The sequence below is a fragment of the Vigna radiata genome, chromosome 5 (assembly GCF_000741045.1).
Source record: "Vigna radiata var. radiata cultivar VC1973A chromosome 5, Vradiata_ver6, whole genome shotgun sequence".
In the NCBI taxonomy this organism is placed as follows: domain Eukaryota; kingdom Viridiplantae; phylum Streptophyta; class Magnoliopsida; order Fabales; family Fabaceae; genus Vigna; species Vigna radiata.
In genome coordinates this window covers 1292343-1306290 of record NC_028355.1, presented here as the reverse complement: position 1 = coordinate 1306290, position 13948 = coordinate 1292343, and the positions used below count along the sequence as shown (strand labels likewise).

The 13948-nt window shown below is 31.9% G+C and overlaps 2 protein-coding genes across 3 annotated transcripts; both read left to right on the top strand.

Annotated features, from left to right (window-relative positions):
- The first annotated feature begins 4351 nt into the window (after positions 1 to 4351).
- Positions 4352 to 5965, top strand: LOC106760044 (probable purine permease 4). The gene has a single exon (XM_014643482.2). It carries the CDS (start codon positions 4492 to 4494, stop codon positions 5668 to 5670), a length of 1179 nt encoding a protein of 392 aa, XP_014498968.1. The 5' UTR covers positions 4352 to 4491; the 3' UTR covers positions 5671 to 5965.
- Positions 5966 to 8270: 2305 nt separating this feature from the next.
- On the top strand, positions 8271 to 13948 carry LOC106762699 (DNA replication licensing factor MCM6). Of its 2 annotated transcripts, none has more exons than XM_014646733.2 (19): positions 8271 to 8430; positions 8520 to 8669; positions 8779 to 8904; positions 9074 to 9236; positions 9396 to 9589; positions 9700 to 9895; positions 9981 to 10055; positions 10339 to 10568; positions 10652 to 10766; positions 11497 to 11571; positions 11651 to 11791; positions 11885 to 12088; positions 12172 to 12333; positions 12415 to 12470; positions 12559 to 12701; positions 12782 to 12838; positions 12926 to 13048; positions 13260 to 13390; positions 13626 to 13948. In XM_014646733.2, exons 1-19 carry the CDS (start codon positions 8354 to 8356, stop codon positions 13749 to 13751), a joined length of 2544 nt encoding a protein of 847 aa, XP_014502219.1. In that variant the 5' UTR covers positions 8271 to 8353; the 3' UTR covers positions 13752 to 13948. The 2 variants fall into 2 exon arrangements, with proteins under 2 accessions (XP_014502219.1, XP_014502218.1); XM_014646732.2 differs by having other exon boundaries at positions 12779 to 12838.

Sequence of the window (13948 nt, the reverse complement as noted above, 5' to 3'; positions counted from 1 at the left end):
ATCATTTAATATTATTTTAACCTTTATATCCTTAGTAATGTTGTTATAACTTGTTGAATGGTTGTGTATATATACGGTCAAGACTATTATATAAACAAAGTAATCATATTTTTTCAAATATTTTATTTAGTAGTAGTAAAAGTGATATTGCATTTATTTTTTTTATAAGCCTCTTGTAATTATTAGACAACCTGTATTTATATATAAAATATTCATTTTAGCATCTAATCCACAAACATTGACAAATATCTAAACAAGTGTATATGTAAGGGAGTTCAATATAGAATAATCAATTCCAGACTTAATCATACCTATTATCATATAAATTTGCATTAGGTGATATACTTAAACTAATGTTATTGTAGTGTTATCATATGCAAAAGTACAACTTTGGTTCTTTTATAAGTTATTATAAGATCATTTATTTATACTTAAACTAATAAAAGAGTGATTTTATGTTTTATATGTTATTTGTAGGATAATAATGTTAAATATTTATCTCATTTGTTGTTTTATTATTATATTGCTATATGGTTATAGGTATGGTTAAAAGAAAATTTTCATGATTTGTAGTTTTCCTTTTTTAGATATGATTTAATTTATGAAGTTTCCTTGTAATCATTTGTTGAAAATAATCACAGTGATAGTTATTATTGTAGTTATTTGGATGATGGAAAATCATAATAAATTTCAGGATTCAAGTGCAATTCATTATGTCATTTTTCATATTTTACAAATCAATGAATTAATGCGTATGATTATAAATAAATATAAGAAGCACATGAGTATACTATGCTTCTGATTTTTTTGGTTTTGAAAATTTTCAATATTCAAACTAGGTCATGTAGGGTTTTATATATGGATGTAATATGAAAAGTTTCATCTGTTAATTGGCTTAAAGTATTGATGGTGCAATGCAAGCAGCCGCCTAGGAGAAGCAAGCTACCTTCCATCTATATCTATAGGCGGCAATGGTAACTGTATCGGCGGCCGGGGCCGGCGCTCCGCGTTCTATCTAGGTTCCGCTCTTACGTACGCCCCACCTCACATAGAAGAAGGGGAACCCCTTCCATAGAAGAACCCGTGTGGGTGAGAGGGGATTGAATCATTCATCAGATACATCTGGTTTCATCTGCTAGTAATTTTAGAGGAAGTCAAGATGAATATGTGAATAATTTTAGTTTTTTTTTAGTGTACTAATTTATAGAGATCATTTATGCATTAAAGCATGCTTAGAGTGAGGGCTTTCAAATGGGTTTGTTGGAAAATGTTCTTTCTTAAGTATGTCATGGTTTTTGGATAAATAAGTGTATTAGACAAATATTACATATGTATTTGCATTTTTTGTAAAGACATGCAATTTAAATTTTCTCATGTTTTTCGTAAAGAAAATCATTATGTTAATAAGTTAGTTGATTTAACTTTGATTCATTAGTGGTTTAATGTTTTATTTTCATATATTTATTTAAATTTTTTTAATAATAGATATAGTTTTTTATATTTCACAAAATGTAGTTTTTATCACGAGTTTGGTGTAGTTTTCTTATGTTTTTATTTTTTTTAATAAACTTTTATATAATAATAAATTATTGATAGAGTGTCAGCATATTTGAAATATTTGAAATGTGAAAGTTTATAGTATCAATTATGAATATGACCATTCTTTGAAGCTAAAAACTTGTTCCATATACCATGAGCTATTTGACTTACATAGAGTCAAATTTCTTGTGAAGTGATAATAATGTGTATTAGAGTAAAGAAAAAAAAATGTATAAAATGGATAGTTATATTATGTTATAGTTTTAAGTTTGTGAGATATATATTTACTAATTAAAATATAGAAATTTTAATATTGAACATTCAAAACAAATCCCACCACTACTCATTAATTAAAGTTGATTTTAATATATATTAATTAGTGCTAATATTAAACATATATTAAAATTCAAAATCAGAAATCAAAATATAATAGAATCAAGGTGAGTTAAGAAATATTTTTAAAAACGCAATATCAAAGAGAACACCCAGGAAACACTTTTGTCGAACTCAAAGTACTTTTAGATAATTATTTTAATTTATATGGGGAAACAATTATTTTTTTAAAATATCATATTTTATATTTTGCGAGGAATTATTTATAAAACAAAAACGTATAAAATAATTTTTTAAAACATATTAGGTAATAGTTAGAGTATTTTCTAATACTTCCCATAAAAAAAAAGTATAACTCGCTGTCTTTTAAGTTTAGTTTAAAAATATATTCTCTATAGGAGTTTTTTTAGCCAATTTGATTTCATTTCGTAAAACTATGCACACAAAAACAAAAGTTATGTAATTTCTTTAGTCATTTCAAATCTGTCTAGTTGTTTAGTTTTTACTAAGTGAAAATGATTCCCTATATTAAAATTTAATTTTTTATTTATGAAATCATTTTATTAAGTGTTTTAGTGAATATTCGGTCACTCAAGAAATGTAGTTTTTAAATTTTATATACAGAATTTGTTCAACAAATCTAAGACATTAACATTCAGAATTTTAATATTTTTGCTTACGAAATTAATCTGTGAGAAAAATAAAATGTTTTTTTATCATTTAAGAAACTTCGATAATAAGTTCTTTTTTATTTCATCATCTTTTCCTCCATTATTCTCGATCATCTTCCTCAACTTTTATTAATTAAACATTATCATATCACTCATAAATATATATTTTTTCTTGAATTATGTTGTTAGTTATTGAGATAATAATTTTTTTTTATATGTCACTAAACTTCTTTATTTTTTTAATATAATATTTTTAATTTATATTTGAATTTCTAACTATCTCTTTTAAGCATGAATTAAGTTTTTACAATAAATGTTTAAGAAAATGACAGGATATACGCTTATTTCATCCATTTATTTCAATACATTTCTCTTAAATTCCAAACTCTAATTATTTTTAGATCTTATCATAACATAACATAACATATTTATAAGCTAAAGACCATACAAACAAATCAGTGAAAGAAAAGGTTAAAAATAATTTTAATAACAAACACGTCTTATTATTTCATATGTTTAATTATATTAATTTTGTTGACATTGAAAGGTGTCTATTTGCACTTTATTCCTTAAAATAAAATTCTACACTTTAAAATAAATTATGATAATATTATTTAGTAAGTATATCTCATATAACATTATGTATTTTAAAAAGCCAAACTTACAAGTAGATGGTATATCTTTAAAGTATGAAACAAATTTTAAAGTTTTAGAGGTAACTTCTTGAGTTACCTAGTTTATTTTTTATTTTGAATTTTTATGTATAAAAAACAATTCGATTATACTAAAGAATTCAATTTTTTCTCTATTTGAAAAATCAATGTATCACAATTAAATTAATTTTATTATTTATATAAGTTATTTCACAAACACCCACATTTAATTTTTTAATCTGCAAACAAAATGCGAAAAATATTCTCTGATATTTTGTCCATATTAATTGCTACAAAAGTTGTCTGAGAGTGATACTCTAAAAACAGAAAATGTTATTGAAGTGTTATTATAGATTTTTATTTTATTTGATTAATTTTGTTTTATAAATTTAATTAAAGGTTTTTGATTTTGTGTTGGTTGTTTGAAACTAAAGGTGATAATATCGATGAAAATGAATGCATGCATATGGGTAGCCCAGAAATTTCACAGCTCACATGTTTTCAACTGATGCATTTCTGAAGATGCTTCAAACCATAGGCTTAAATTGCTGTGCCCTGTGCCAGTTTTGTAAATATCAAAGTGTATGATTTTGTCATTTCCCACACTTTGCATGCAATGCTATAAGTCAGCCAGAATGCTAAGAAAAGCTACAGTTTTACATATTGAAACTCACAAAAGTTACAATTCTTCGTAAAAATCTTTTTATTCAAGGACCACATTTTCAGAGTAATTTAATGATCTTCTTTTTAAACTTTTTTTATATATTTATTATGAGAGAGAAAAAGAAATATATTATTATTAATTTTAATTTTACATTATTTTTATGTAATATTTTTCTTCATTAGAGAAAGAAAATGCCAACATGATATAAACAAGTGTGATAGAGAAACATAGAGAGTATCGAAACAGAATAAAAAGGTGGTGTGAACGGGATTCGTGTTATTATGTTTTTAATAAATAAAAAAGTAATATTTTAACGATTTTCTTTTATATATAGAGAGTTGATTAATGATTTTTTATAATAATATTGGAGTTGATTAATGATATTTTTTATGAGAAATTAAATAAAATAAATGAGTATTTTAATAATTAAAATTTATAAAAAGATGTAACAGTAGCACATAAGTATATGAGAAACAGAGATGACAGATGGATGTGGGTGCAGCTGACATGCAAGAAAAAAGAGTGGAATAACATAAGCTGTTCGGTTTCAAAACATGATCGCGTTCTTCCAAAGAGGTTACATCATCACTCTTCCCAACACAACTTCATCGTCATCTTCTTCTCTCTCACCATGACCCCTTCTGTCAATAAGCACAACACAAGTGAAATTGAGTTCACTCATCGTGAAAGTGAAGAAGAGGTAGTACATTTGCATGCAGATTCAGCTCTTTCCATGGACAACAACACAACAATGCAGGTGCATGCAGATCAAAAGTGTATCACTAACAAGAGGTACATGCCCCTTTTGGTGATTAACTATGTCTGTCTCTTTGTGGGTTCTCTTGCTGCTAGTTTGCTCTCTAAGTATTATTTCATCCACAAAGGTTCAAGCATTTTGGTTTCAACCTGGGTTCAAACCGCAGGCTTTCCTCTCTTGATCATCCCAATTTCTCTCCCTTATCTCCTTAAACTCACAAACAGGGTGCCCTTCACCGATTTCACTCCAAGAATGTTAGTTCTCTCGGTTTCAATTGGCGTTATGTTAGGATTCAACAACCTTTTCTTCTCATGGGGAAATTCATATCTTCCCATTTCAACCTCAGCGCTTTTGCTCTCTTCCCAACTTGTTTTCAACCTTATCTTCTCTGTCATCATTGTCAAGCAAAAACTAACCTTTTCAAACGTTAACTGTGTCATCCTTCTTACCTTGAGCTCCATCCTCCTAGCCTTGGACTCCAGCCACGAGACACCAAAGGGGCTCACACGGAAGGAATACTTCTTTGGATTCTTCTGCACAATAGCCGCGGGCCTGATGTTTGCGTTCTACCTGCCTCTGATGGAGAAGATCTACAGGAGGGTGAATTGCTATGAAATGGTGATGGAAATGCAGCTCGTGATGGAGTTGGCAGCTACAACACTGGCCACGGTTGGCATGGCAGGTGGGGGTGGATTTGCTAAGATGAAGGCAGAAAGTAGAATGGTGTTTGACAAGGGATGCGTGGTTTATTGGGTGACGGTGCTGGGAAATGTGGTGACTTGGCAGCTGTGTTTCATGGGAACTGCAGGAATGGTGTTCTTGACATCTTCTCTGACAGGGGGCATTTGCATGACAGCATTGTTGTCCATGAATGTGTTGGGAGGAGTTCTGGTCTACAAAGATGCATTCGGTGGTTTCAAAGCTATCTCCACTGTTCTCTGCATTTGGGGGTTCCTTTCTTATGTCTATGGCATCTACAAACTCAATCGAAAGGAGCAACACAAAGCTCTCACCAGGAACAAGAACCACATCGTCAACATTGCGGCTAACTGAACTATGTATTATGTATTTTCGTTTGTGTGATGTAGTTTATCGTTAAATCGTCCACCAGTGTCTATTATCAATTTCAGAGTATCGATTTTCTCTCAGTTTCATGTATTCAGGACGTTGTTGCTTGTATAAACTTACTCTTCAGTTTAATCAGTCGTTTTAATGTATTAGCAGAAGTTCATTTCCATTCATAAATATCTTCACATAAATTTCATTAACTGGTATTGATGAGATAATACAACGTTAGAGAAATATCACGATGGTTGTCGGAGAGGGAGAGATAAATCATGAATGTTGTGGGAGTGTATCATTATGCGAAAATTTAAATAATACATAAATAATTACGTCTTTTTTATCTTAATTATACACATTCAATGAAAAGTCTAATAAAAACTAAAAAGTTTTTACAAGTGCGACTAAAATCATAAACTTAAATTTCATTATATATAATGTTAGTTCATTGCTTGTTCTATATGATGTTAAACAGATTAATTATTTTTATCAATTTAACATGTATTTTTATTTATAGAATTTATAGTAGATAAATATACGGAGACAAAATTACTCTTATTATGTGAAAAATCTTATTTTAGAGGAAAGAATTGAAAAGCAAAACTGAATAATTTGATGAGGTTGTTGTTTTATGAAGTGCAGCATGGCATTTAAGTTGATCTAGACAAACTTAAAACTCATTCAAGGTATTGCTATTTTTGAGACATATTTCTGGAAGACAAGCTCAATTTAGGAATTGTTAGATATAAGGAGATAGTTGTTTCAAAGAGAATTTAAAACTTATTTTGTGACTTTATGTGAGAATAAAGATTTCTAGGATCTTATCAAAATAATTACGTATGTACTATGTGCAGCTATATATGAGAGGAATTTTTGTTTCTTTTAGATGCATTCCAAGTTTCAACCTTTTTAAGATACTTCTCTCTCTCTGCACAAATATGACACTCCTTTCCTTTCATGCATTGTTTCCCAAATTTTGTTTCTAAAGTTAGTTTTTTTGTTCACAAGTCTATTATTTCTCTTATCACCATCATTCATTAATATCTTAAAAAGTTATATTATGTTAATATATTTGATTAAAAAAATTAAATCATAATTATTTCTGTTAAAAATTAACTAAATTTTACAAAATCAAGTGAAATTTGTATCTATTATATAGTTTAAATTAATTTTTAGTCGATATAAAACTCTGAACACTGATGAAAAAATGATAATGATAATTTGACAACATTTTTTTATAATATTTTAACAGTATTTATGTGTCATTCTGTTATTGGTCCATATTGATGTTTATGATTATTATTGACTGTGAATTAATTTTGAACCAATCACATAATAATGACACATAAATAATGTTAAAATATTGTCAATTATAAAAAAAAAGATAACTTTTACCCTACTTCCAACTCACTACAAATTATCCAAAACACTGTTTGTTTGTGTGTATCAAGAGATAAATATGTGGGATGCCTATTGTTTAATTTATCAAATCTTACTGTATCATAGTTTGGTGCCGATTTATAATTTTAAACATTATTTTGGATAATCACGCTTTCTATTCATTCGTTACAATTAAAATTTATTTAGATTTCCAAAACAAAAGTTCGTTATTCTATTATGAAAAGTACACATTCAGTCAAAAACTAAAAAATGTTGCTCGTCATATATTGTGATTAAAAATATAAGATTTATCATAAGCTAGCTTATAGGTGTTAGTAGTTAAAGTTAGATTATAATTTATCATAGTTATAAATAATTTAATGCACTAATATTAATAGATAAAAAAATAAATAAGTAAACTTGAAACTTGATTATAAATTGAAGGAATTATGAAGATTAAATGGCTTCGTAAGACAACATTATTAATTGTGAAAATTGATGTTTTATTATTTCTTTCATATTAATGTGATGATTTTATAGATTATGTGATGATAATTAGGCCTGATTCAGAATCTAATATTCATTGCATATTTTTCGATCACAGTTCCTTTGCCCAACAAGTAGCATTGACATTGACATTTGAATAAAGAAAATATCTTGGGTGAATGAAACTACCCTATCTCATAAGATTTACAAGCAATTCAATGGAGCTACTCCATCTTCTAAACTATTATAATTTTAAAGAGAGATAACTTGATAATTACATGTTTTATTGGGGTAGAGGAAGAAAAAGGGGGTGCAGAAAGAAAAAGCCTTGCACTTATTGGAGTGAAGTCAAATAAAATACTAAATAATTTTCATGTTTTTAATTTTTAAAGTATAATTAATTGCCTTTTTTCAATTGTACCCTGTTTAAATTTTTTTTATAAAATTATTTTAAATTAATTATGATCTCATGTTTATGAGACAGTGAAATGAAAAATGACAAATTATTTTATCTAAGTTCGAATTAAATTAAATACACTGATAAAAAATAAGTTGTGTGAGAAATGAGATGTATTATTTCTACACATGGGCTGGAGTAGACAGAAACTGAAAATGGGCCGTTATCGAAGAGCCCAAAAAGGCCCATCAAGGTGACGTTTTGGCGGGAAGACGTTGTTCCCGGTTATTTACTTCCCGCCAGAGCACACACCCGTTAGTAAGAAACTAAAGAGAATTGAGATTCCACAAGGCAAAAGAGTTTAGGGTTCGGAGTTCTCAGTAAGAAGCAGAGAAAGCAGAAGAATCGACAATGGAAGCGTTCGGTGGGTTCGCGGTGGACGAGAAAGCCGTTACGGTTGAGAATGCTTTTTTGGATTTTCTCAAAAGGTTCCTTTCTTCGCTTCGTCTTCTGATTCTTTCTTTTCATTTCGAATGGAAATTACTAACTCTGCTGTTTGCTTGAGCGGAAACAACAGTTTCAGATCTAGCCAACGGAACGAGATTCAATACGAAGCGGAGATTGAAGTGATGAGAGTCAACGAATCCAACACTATGTTCATCGATTTCTCCCACGTCGTCAGATTCAGCGACCTCCTCCAGCAGACTATCTCCGATGAGTATTTGAGGTTTTTATTCCTCTCCTGAGACTTTGAGACGTTTTATGAATTGGGACGCCGAGATTAGAAGCCACGATTAATTTTAAAATTTCGCGGCACTGAGATTTGCCTTTTGTAGATATGAACCTTATTTGAAGAATGCTTGTAAGAGATTTGTTATGGAACTCAAGCCGTCAGTTGTATCCGACGATGGCCCTAACAAGGACATCAACGTTGCTTTCTACAACATTGCAGTTATTAAGCGGTCTGTGAATTTTTGTTCTAGTTTTTACTGTTAATTGTTTTCAATTTGTTGGTTGTGTCGAATTTTAACTTAAACTGAAGGCTCTGGTGTTTCAATTTGGTAGAGTTTGAGTGAGCTCCTGAAATTAATTCCGCGCATTTTGTTCACCGCTAAGCTTACTCTTTTTCAGGTTAAGGGAATTGGGTACCTCGGAAATTGGGAGACTTGTATCCGTTACAGGAGTGGTGACGAGGACAAGTGAGGTTCGACCTGAACTTCTCCAAGGGACTTTCAAGTGTTTGGATTGCGGTGCTGTTATAAAGAATGTTGAACAGCAATTCAAGTATACCGAGGTGGTTAAAACAATATTATGTTTTAATTTTATTCTTGTCTTGTTTTATCATTTTCATGTTATGTTCATGTATGGATTTTATAATTTATTATCTGACATTTGCTGGGTGTATTGATTTCAAATTTTGCTATTCCCATTCTGATGTTACGCCACACTGCAGCCAACAATCTGTACAAATGCCACCTGTAACAATCGAACAAGGTGGGTATTGCTTCGCCAGGAGAGCAAGTTTGCTGATTGGCAGAGGGTCAGAATGCAGGAGACATCCAAAGAGATACCTGCGGGCTCTCTTCCTAGGTCATTGGATGTTATTCTTCGTCATGAGATCGTGGAACAGGCCAGGGCTGGTGACACGTGAGATTTCTCTTGCCCCAAATTTCCTTGAACTAGTCTAAGTATAGTGACTTTTTCTATTGCCTGAACTTGAATAACAGAATAATCGATCACATTCTGGCTGTCTGTAGGGTGATTTTCACAGGTACAGTAGTTGTCATACCTGACATAATGGCATTAGCATCTCCTGGAGAAAGATCAGAGTGTCGTCGTGATGCTTCTCAACGCAAGGGTACCACCGCTGGAAATGAAGGTGTCAGTGGCCTCAAGGCCCTGGGAGTCAGAGACCTCTCCTATCGTCTAGCGTTTATTGCTAACTCTGTTCAGGTTGGTTATTTGTCAATGTTCATGTCATGTTCATGTGATCTGATTGATTTTGTAATGGATGTTGTTTTTGAATGATTTCATTCAGATTTGTGATGGAAGAAGAGAAATAGACATCAGGAATAGAAAGAAGGATGTCGATGAAGATGACCAACAGTTTACTGTAAGTTTCATGATGCACTCTATCTATATTCATTATAATGTTATCTTTCGGTTTAGATTCTACACTGTAAGCATTTGGAACCAGTGTCACCTATATTCTGAAACTTGTCGAATATTCATGTTGATGCAAGGGCTGCACTTTTTCTTTAATCATTGACTGAATATCATTGCCGTTATCATGTACTTAATCAATTTAAGAATTTTAGGTTGATTGCTCTTTTGCCTATCTTTTATTTGAAAAAACACAATTAACCCTATATTTATTTTCCTTGGTGATTTAACAGACGCAGGAACTGGATGAAATTCAACGAATGAGGAATACTCCTGATTTTTTCAACAAACTAGTTGAAAGCGTTGCTCCAACTGTTTTTGGTCATCCAGATATAAAGAGAGCTATCCTTCTTATGCTCATGGGTGGTGTTCACAAATTTACTCATGAAGGCATCAACCTCAGAGGAGACATAAATGTCTGCGTTGTTGGAGATCCCAGCTGTGCAAAATCTCAATTTCTCAAGTAATCCTCTTTTTTTTTGTGTTGGTTACTTTATACTGGTTTGTGCAACGTGAATGGTTATGTATGCTATTTTATCGTTGTAGGTATACTTCGGGCATAGTGCCAAGATCTGTATATACATCTGGGAAATCCTCATCTGCTGCAGGCTTGACTGCAACTGTTGCGAAGGAACCAGAAACTGGGGAGTTTTGTATTGAGGTCAATAATCTTCCCCTTTTGCATGTATTGAAATGTAAAATTTAGTTGCGCTATCAATTACGACAGCTAGATTATTTCTAAGTACCTAAAAATTTGTTTAACTTTAAGTTTTCGTTATTTGTGTATAACTGACATTTTTCTATGATTTAGTGAAATTTAATTTTAAATATGCAATGCATTTCCTAGTTTAAACAAGAGCTCTATTCGTTTATATTATGTGTTAAACATATTAAAGTAATAGAAACTGCTTTAGCCTGAATTACTCCCTGGAAAATGTAATCAAGAAATAATACAATGTTACATAAACGCATTGAACTAAGTCAGAACATGTATTTTGGTCCCCTTGTCTCATTAATGCATTCTTATCCATCATGGATTGTGAGTTCCAGTAATGCGAAATTGTTTGCATGATGTTGCAATGCGAATTTTGCATTTAAAAATGACAACTGATATATAGAATAGCTTAGAAAACTATTTATGAAACTAGAATTTTTCAATTTTAGAACTCAGTGTAGCATAAAACTATTTATAAAACTAGAATATTTTAATTTTACAACTCAGTGTAGCATAGAACTATTTATGAAACGTGATTATAGAAGGTACTGTATGAAATCGAATGCCACAGAATGGAGGGTTTCAACATGCTTGGGTGTTGCAAAATAATTATTATCTGTTTTGCACGATATTTACCTGACTACTTGATTTTTATATCGATAAATTCTTGTTTCAGGCTGGTGCTTTGATGCTTGCTGACAATGGCATCTGCTGCATTGATGAATTTGACAAGATGGACATCAAAGATCAGGTAAGGCATATATTCTTTTTTACTTGCATTACGTGCCGTGCTCGTGAAGTGGCTAGTGTCTCATTTCTCTGGGTCGTAGGTTGCCATTCACGAGGCCATGGAACAGCAGACTATTAGTATCACAAAAGCTGGAATACAAGCAACACTTAATGCTCGTACGTCCATTCTTGCCGCTGCCAATCCTGCTGGGGGACGCTATGATAAATCTAAACCACTTAAGGTAAGATGTTCCAATACTCAGTCATGGTGGATCACCGTGCCTTTAAATACAACTCGGCCTAATTGTTTTATTTTTCCCTTTTCTCTTTTTCAGTACAATGTGGCCCTTCCACCGGCTATACTTTCGAGGTTCGATCTCGTGTATGTTATGATTGATGATCCAGATGATCAGACAGATTATCACATTGCCCATCATATTGTGCGAGTTCATCAAAAGCGAGAAGCTGCTCTTGCTCCAGCGTTCTCTACAGCAGAACTGAAGCGTTATATAGCATATGCAAAAACTCTTAAACCAAAGGTTAAGGTCTCCTCTGGAGTGCTTCTCTTAATGAGGATAACTTTTGCGTTTGTGCACCTAATTATTTAGCCTTATTAATGCAGCTCACGTCAGATGCCAGAAAACTACTGGTAGACTCTTATGTTGCGCTTCGTAGAGGTGATACAAATCCAGGGAGTAGAGTTGCTTATCGTATGACAGTTAGGCAGTTGGAAGCATTAATCAGGCTGTCAGAGGCCATCGCAAGGTGTCATTTGGACAATCAGGTTCTTTAAATTTCAGAGTCTTATTATCAATATTCACTGATTTCATATTTTATGTTTGGTCTAAAGAAGCTTTGGTATCAGGTACAACCTCGCCATGTTCGTCTAGCAGTGAAACTGCTGAAAACTTCTATTATAAGGTAAGAATTTTATTTCACGTTTATCTTTTGCAGTTTTTATTTTGGGATCCAGCTTTCGGTTATAATTGCATTTTACTTTTTTCTGCAGCGTGGAGTCCAGTGAGATCGATCTGTCAGAGTTTCAAGAAGAAAATCAGAATGCCGGGGCAGCTGGTGGTGTTGGAAATGAAAATAATAGAGATGCAAATGGCGCAGGGGGTGATGGAAATGATAATAGAGATGCTAATGATGGTAAGCTGCTGCTCACCAATTTTCCCTTGAAAATCTTTTCTTGATTAAGCTTAGTTATGCATTGGTCAATTATCCAGCAGGAAATCAAGCAGATGGATCTAACTCCCAGGGAATGAGACAAGCTGACCGAAATGATGGTAAGGTGTCCCTATCCCATTTTACCTTGAAATTATCTATTGATAAAGAAGCAAGCTTAATTTTGCATTGGTTTTATTATCTCCCAGGAAATCCAGCGGATGGGTCTAAACCCCAAGCGAAAAAACTCGTTATAAGTGATGAATATTTCCAAAGAGTAACCAGCGCCCTTATCATGCGTCTTAGGCAGCATGAGGAGGCTGCTATGCAAGGTGGTCACTTCAAACCATCGGTTTTGTTATTTAACTCTGAAACACGAGAAAAGTTGAATGTTAAATCAAATTAGCTTTTGGTTCAATGATCGGACACTTGTATACTTAATCATGTTATACATCAAGATATTTTTATTGATTTTTTGTTTGGAATATTATGTGTCAAATGTTATTTGTTGTATTAAAGAGGAAATTTCTATGGAATTCACAGGAAATGGTTTGGCTGGAATGAGACAAAAAGATTTGATTCAATGGTACGTAGACCAACAAAACGAGAGAAATAACTACAGTTCGATGGAGGAAGTGGCAGCTGAAATTTCAAAAATTAAAGCTATTATAGAGGTATGTATTTGTTGAGAACTTTCTAGTACTATTAAAATTAATTATAATTTGTGAAGTTTTGGATGAATTTTATTAAAACTGTAATCACATCATTGTGATTTTTAACAATTTTCATCTTTATCCGGTAGAAAGGAATGTGTTGAGGTGGTGATAGTATTTTATTTTAGTCTTACTTATTTTCAAGAATTAAAAAATATTATTGATGAGCATTTTAAATATACACTTGGTGGTGCAGAGTTTAATTCGCAGAGAAGGTCATTTGATAGTGGTGGATGATGGGCAAGAGGCGGCTGCTGAAGGAGGAGGCGCACCTAGAAATAACCGAATTTTAGCGGTTGCTCCCAATTATGTCGTGGATTGACAGTCTTGAGAGAGAAAGAAATTAGAAATTACACACTTCCTATTTGTCTCTCTTGAGCTGCAAATTGGTTTCTTATCTGATTGCTTTGTAGTGATGGAAAACTGATTGTGATGGTTCTTTATGATGTATTTGTAAGTAGAATATTTGTATTTATTATTCTATACGTCCTTCTCATCATATTTTTACTTTATACTCAA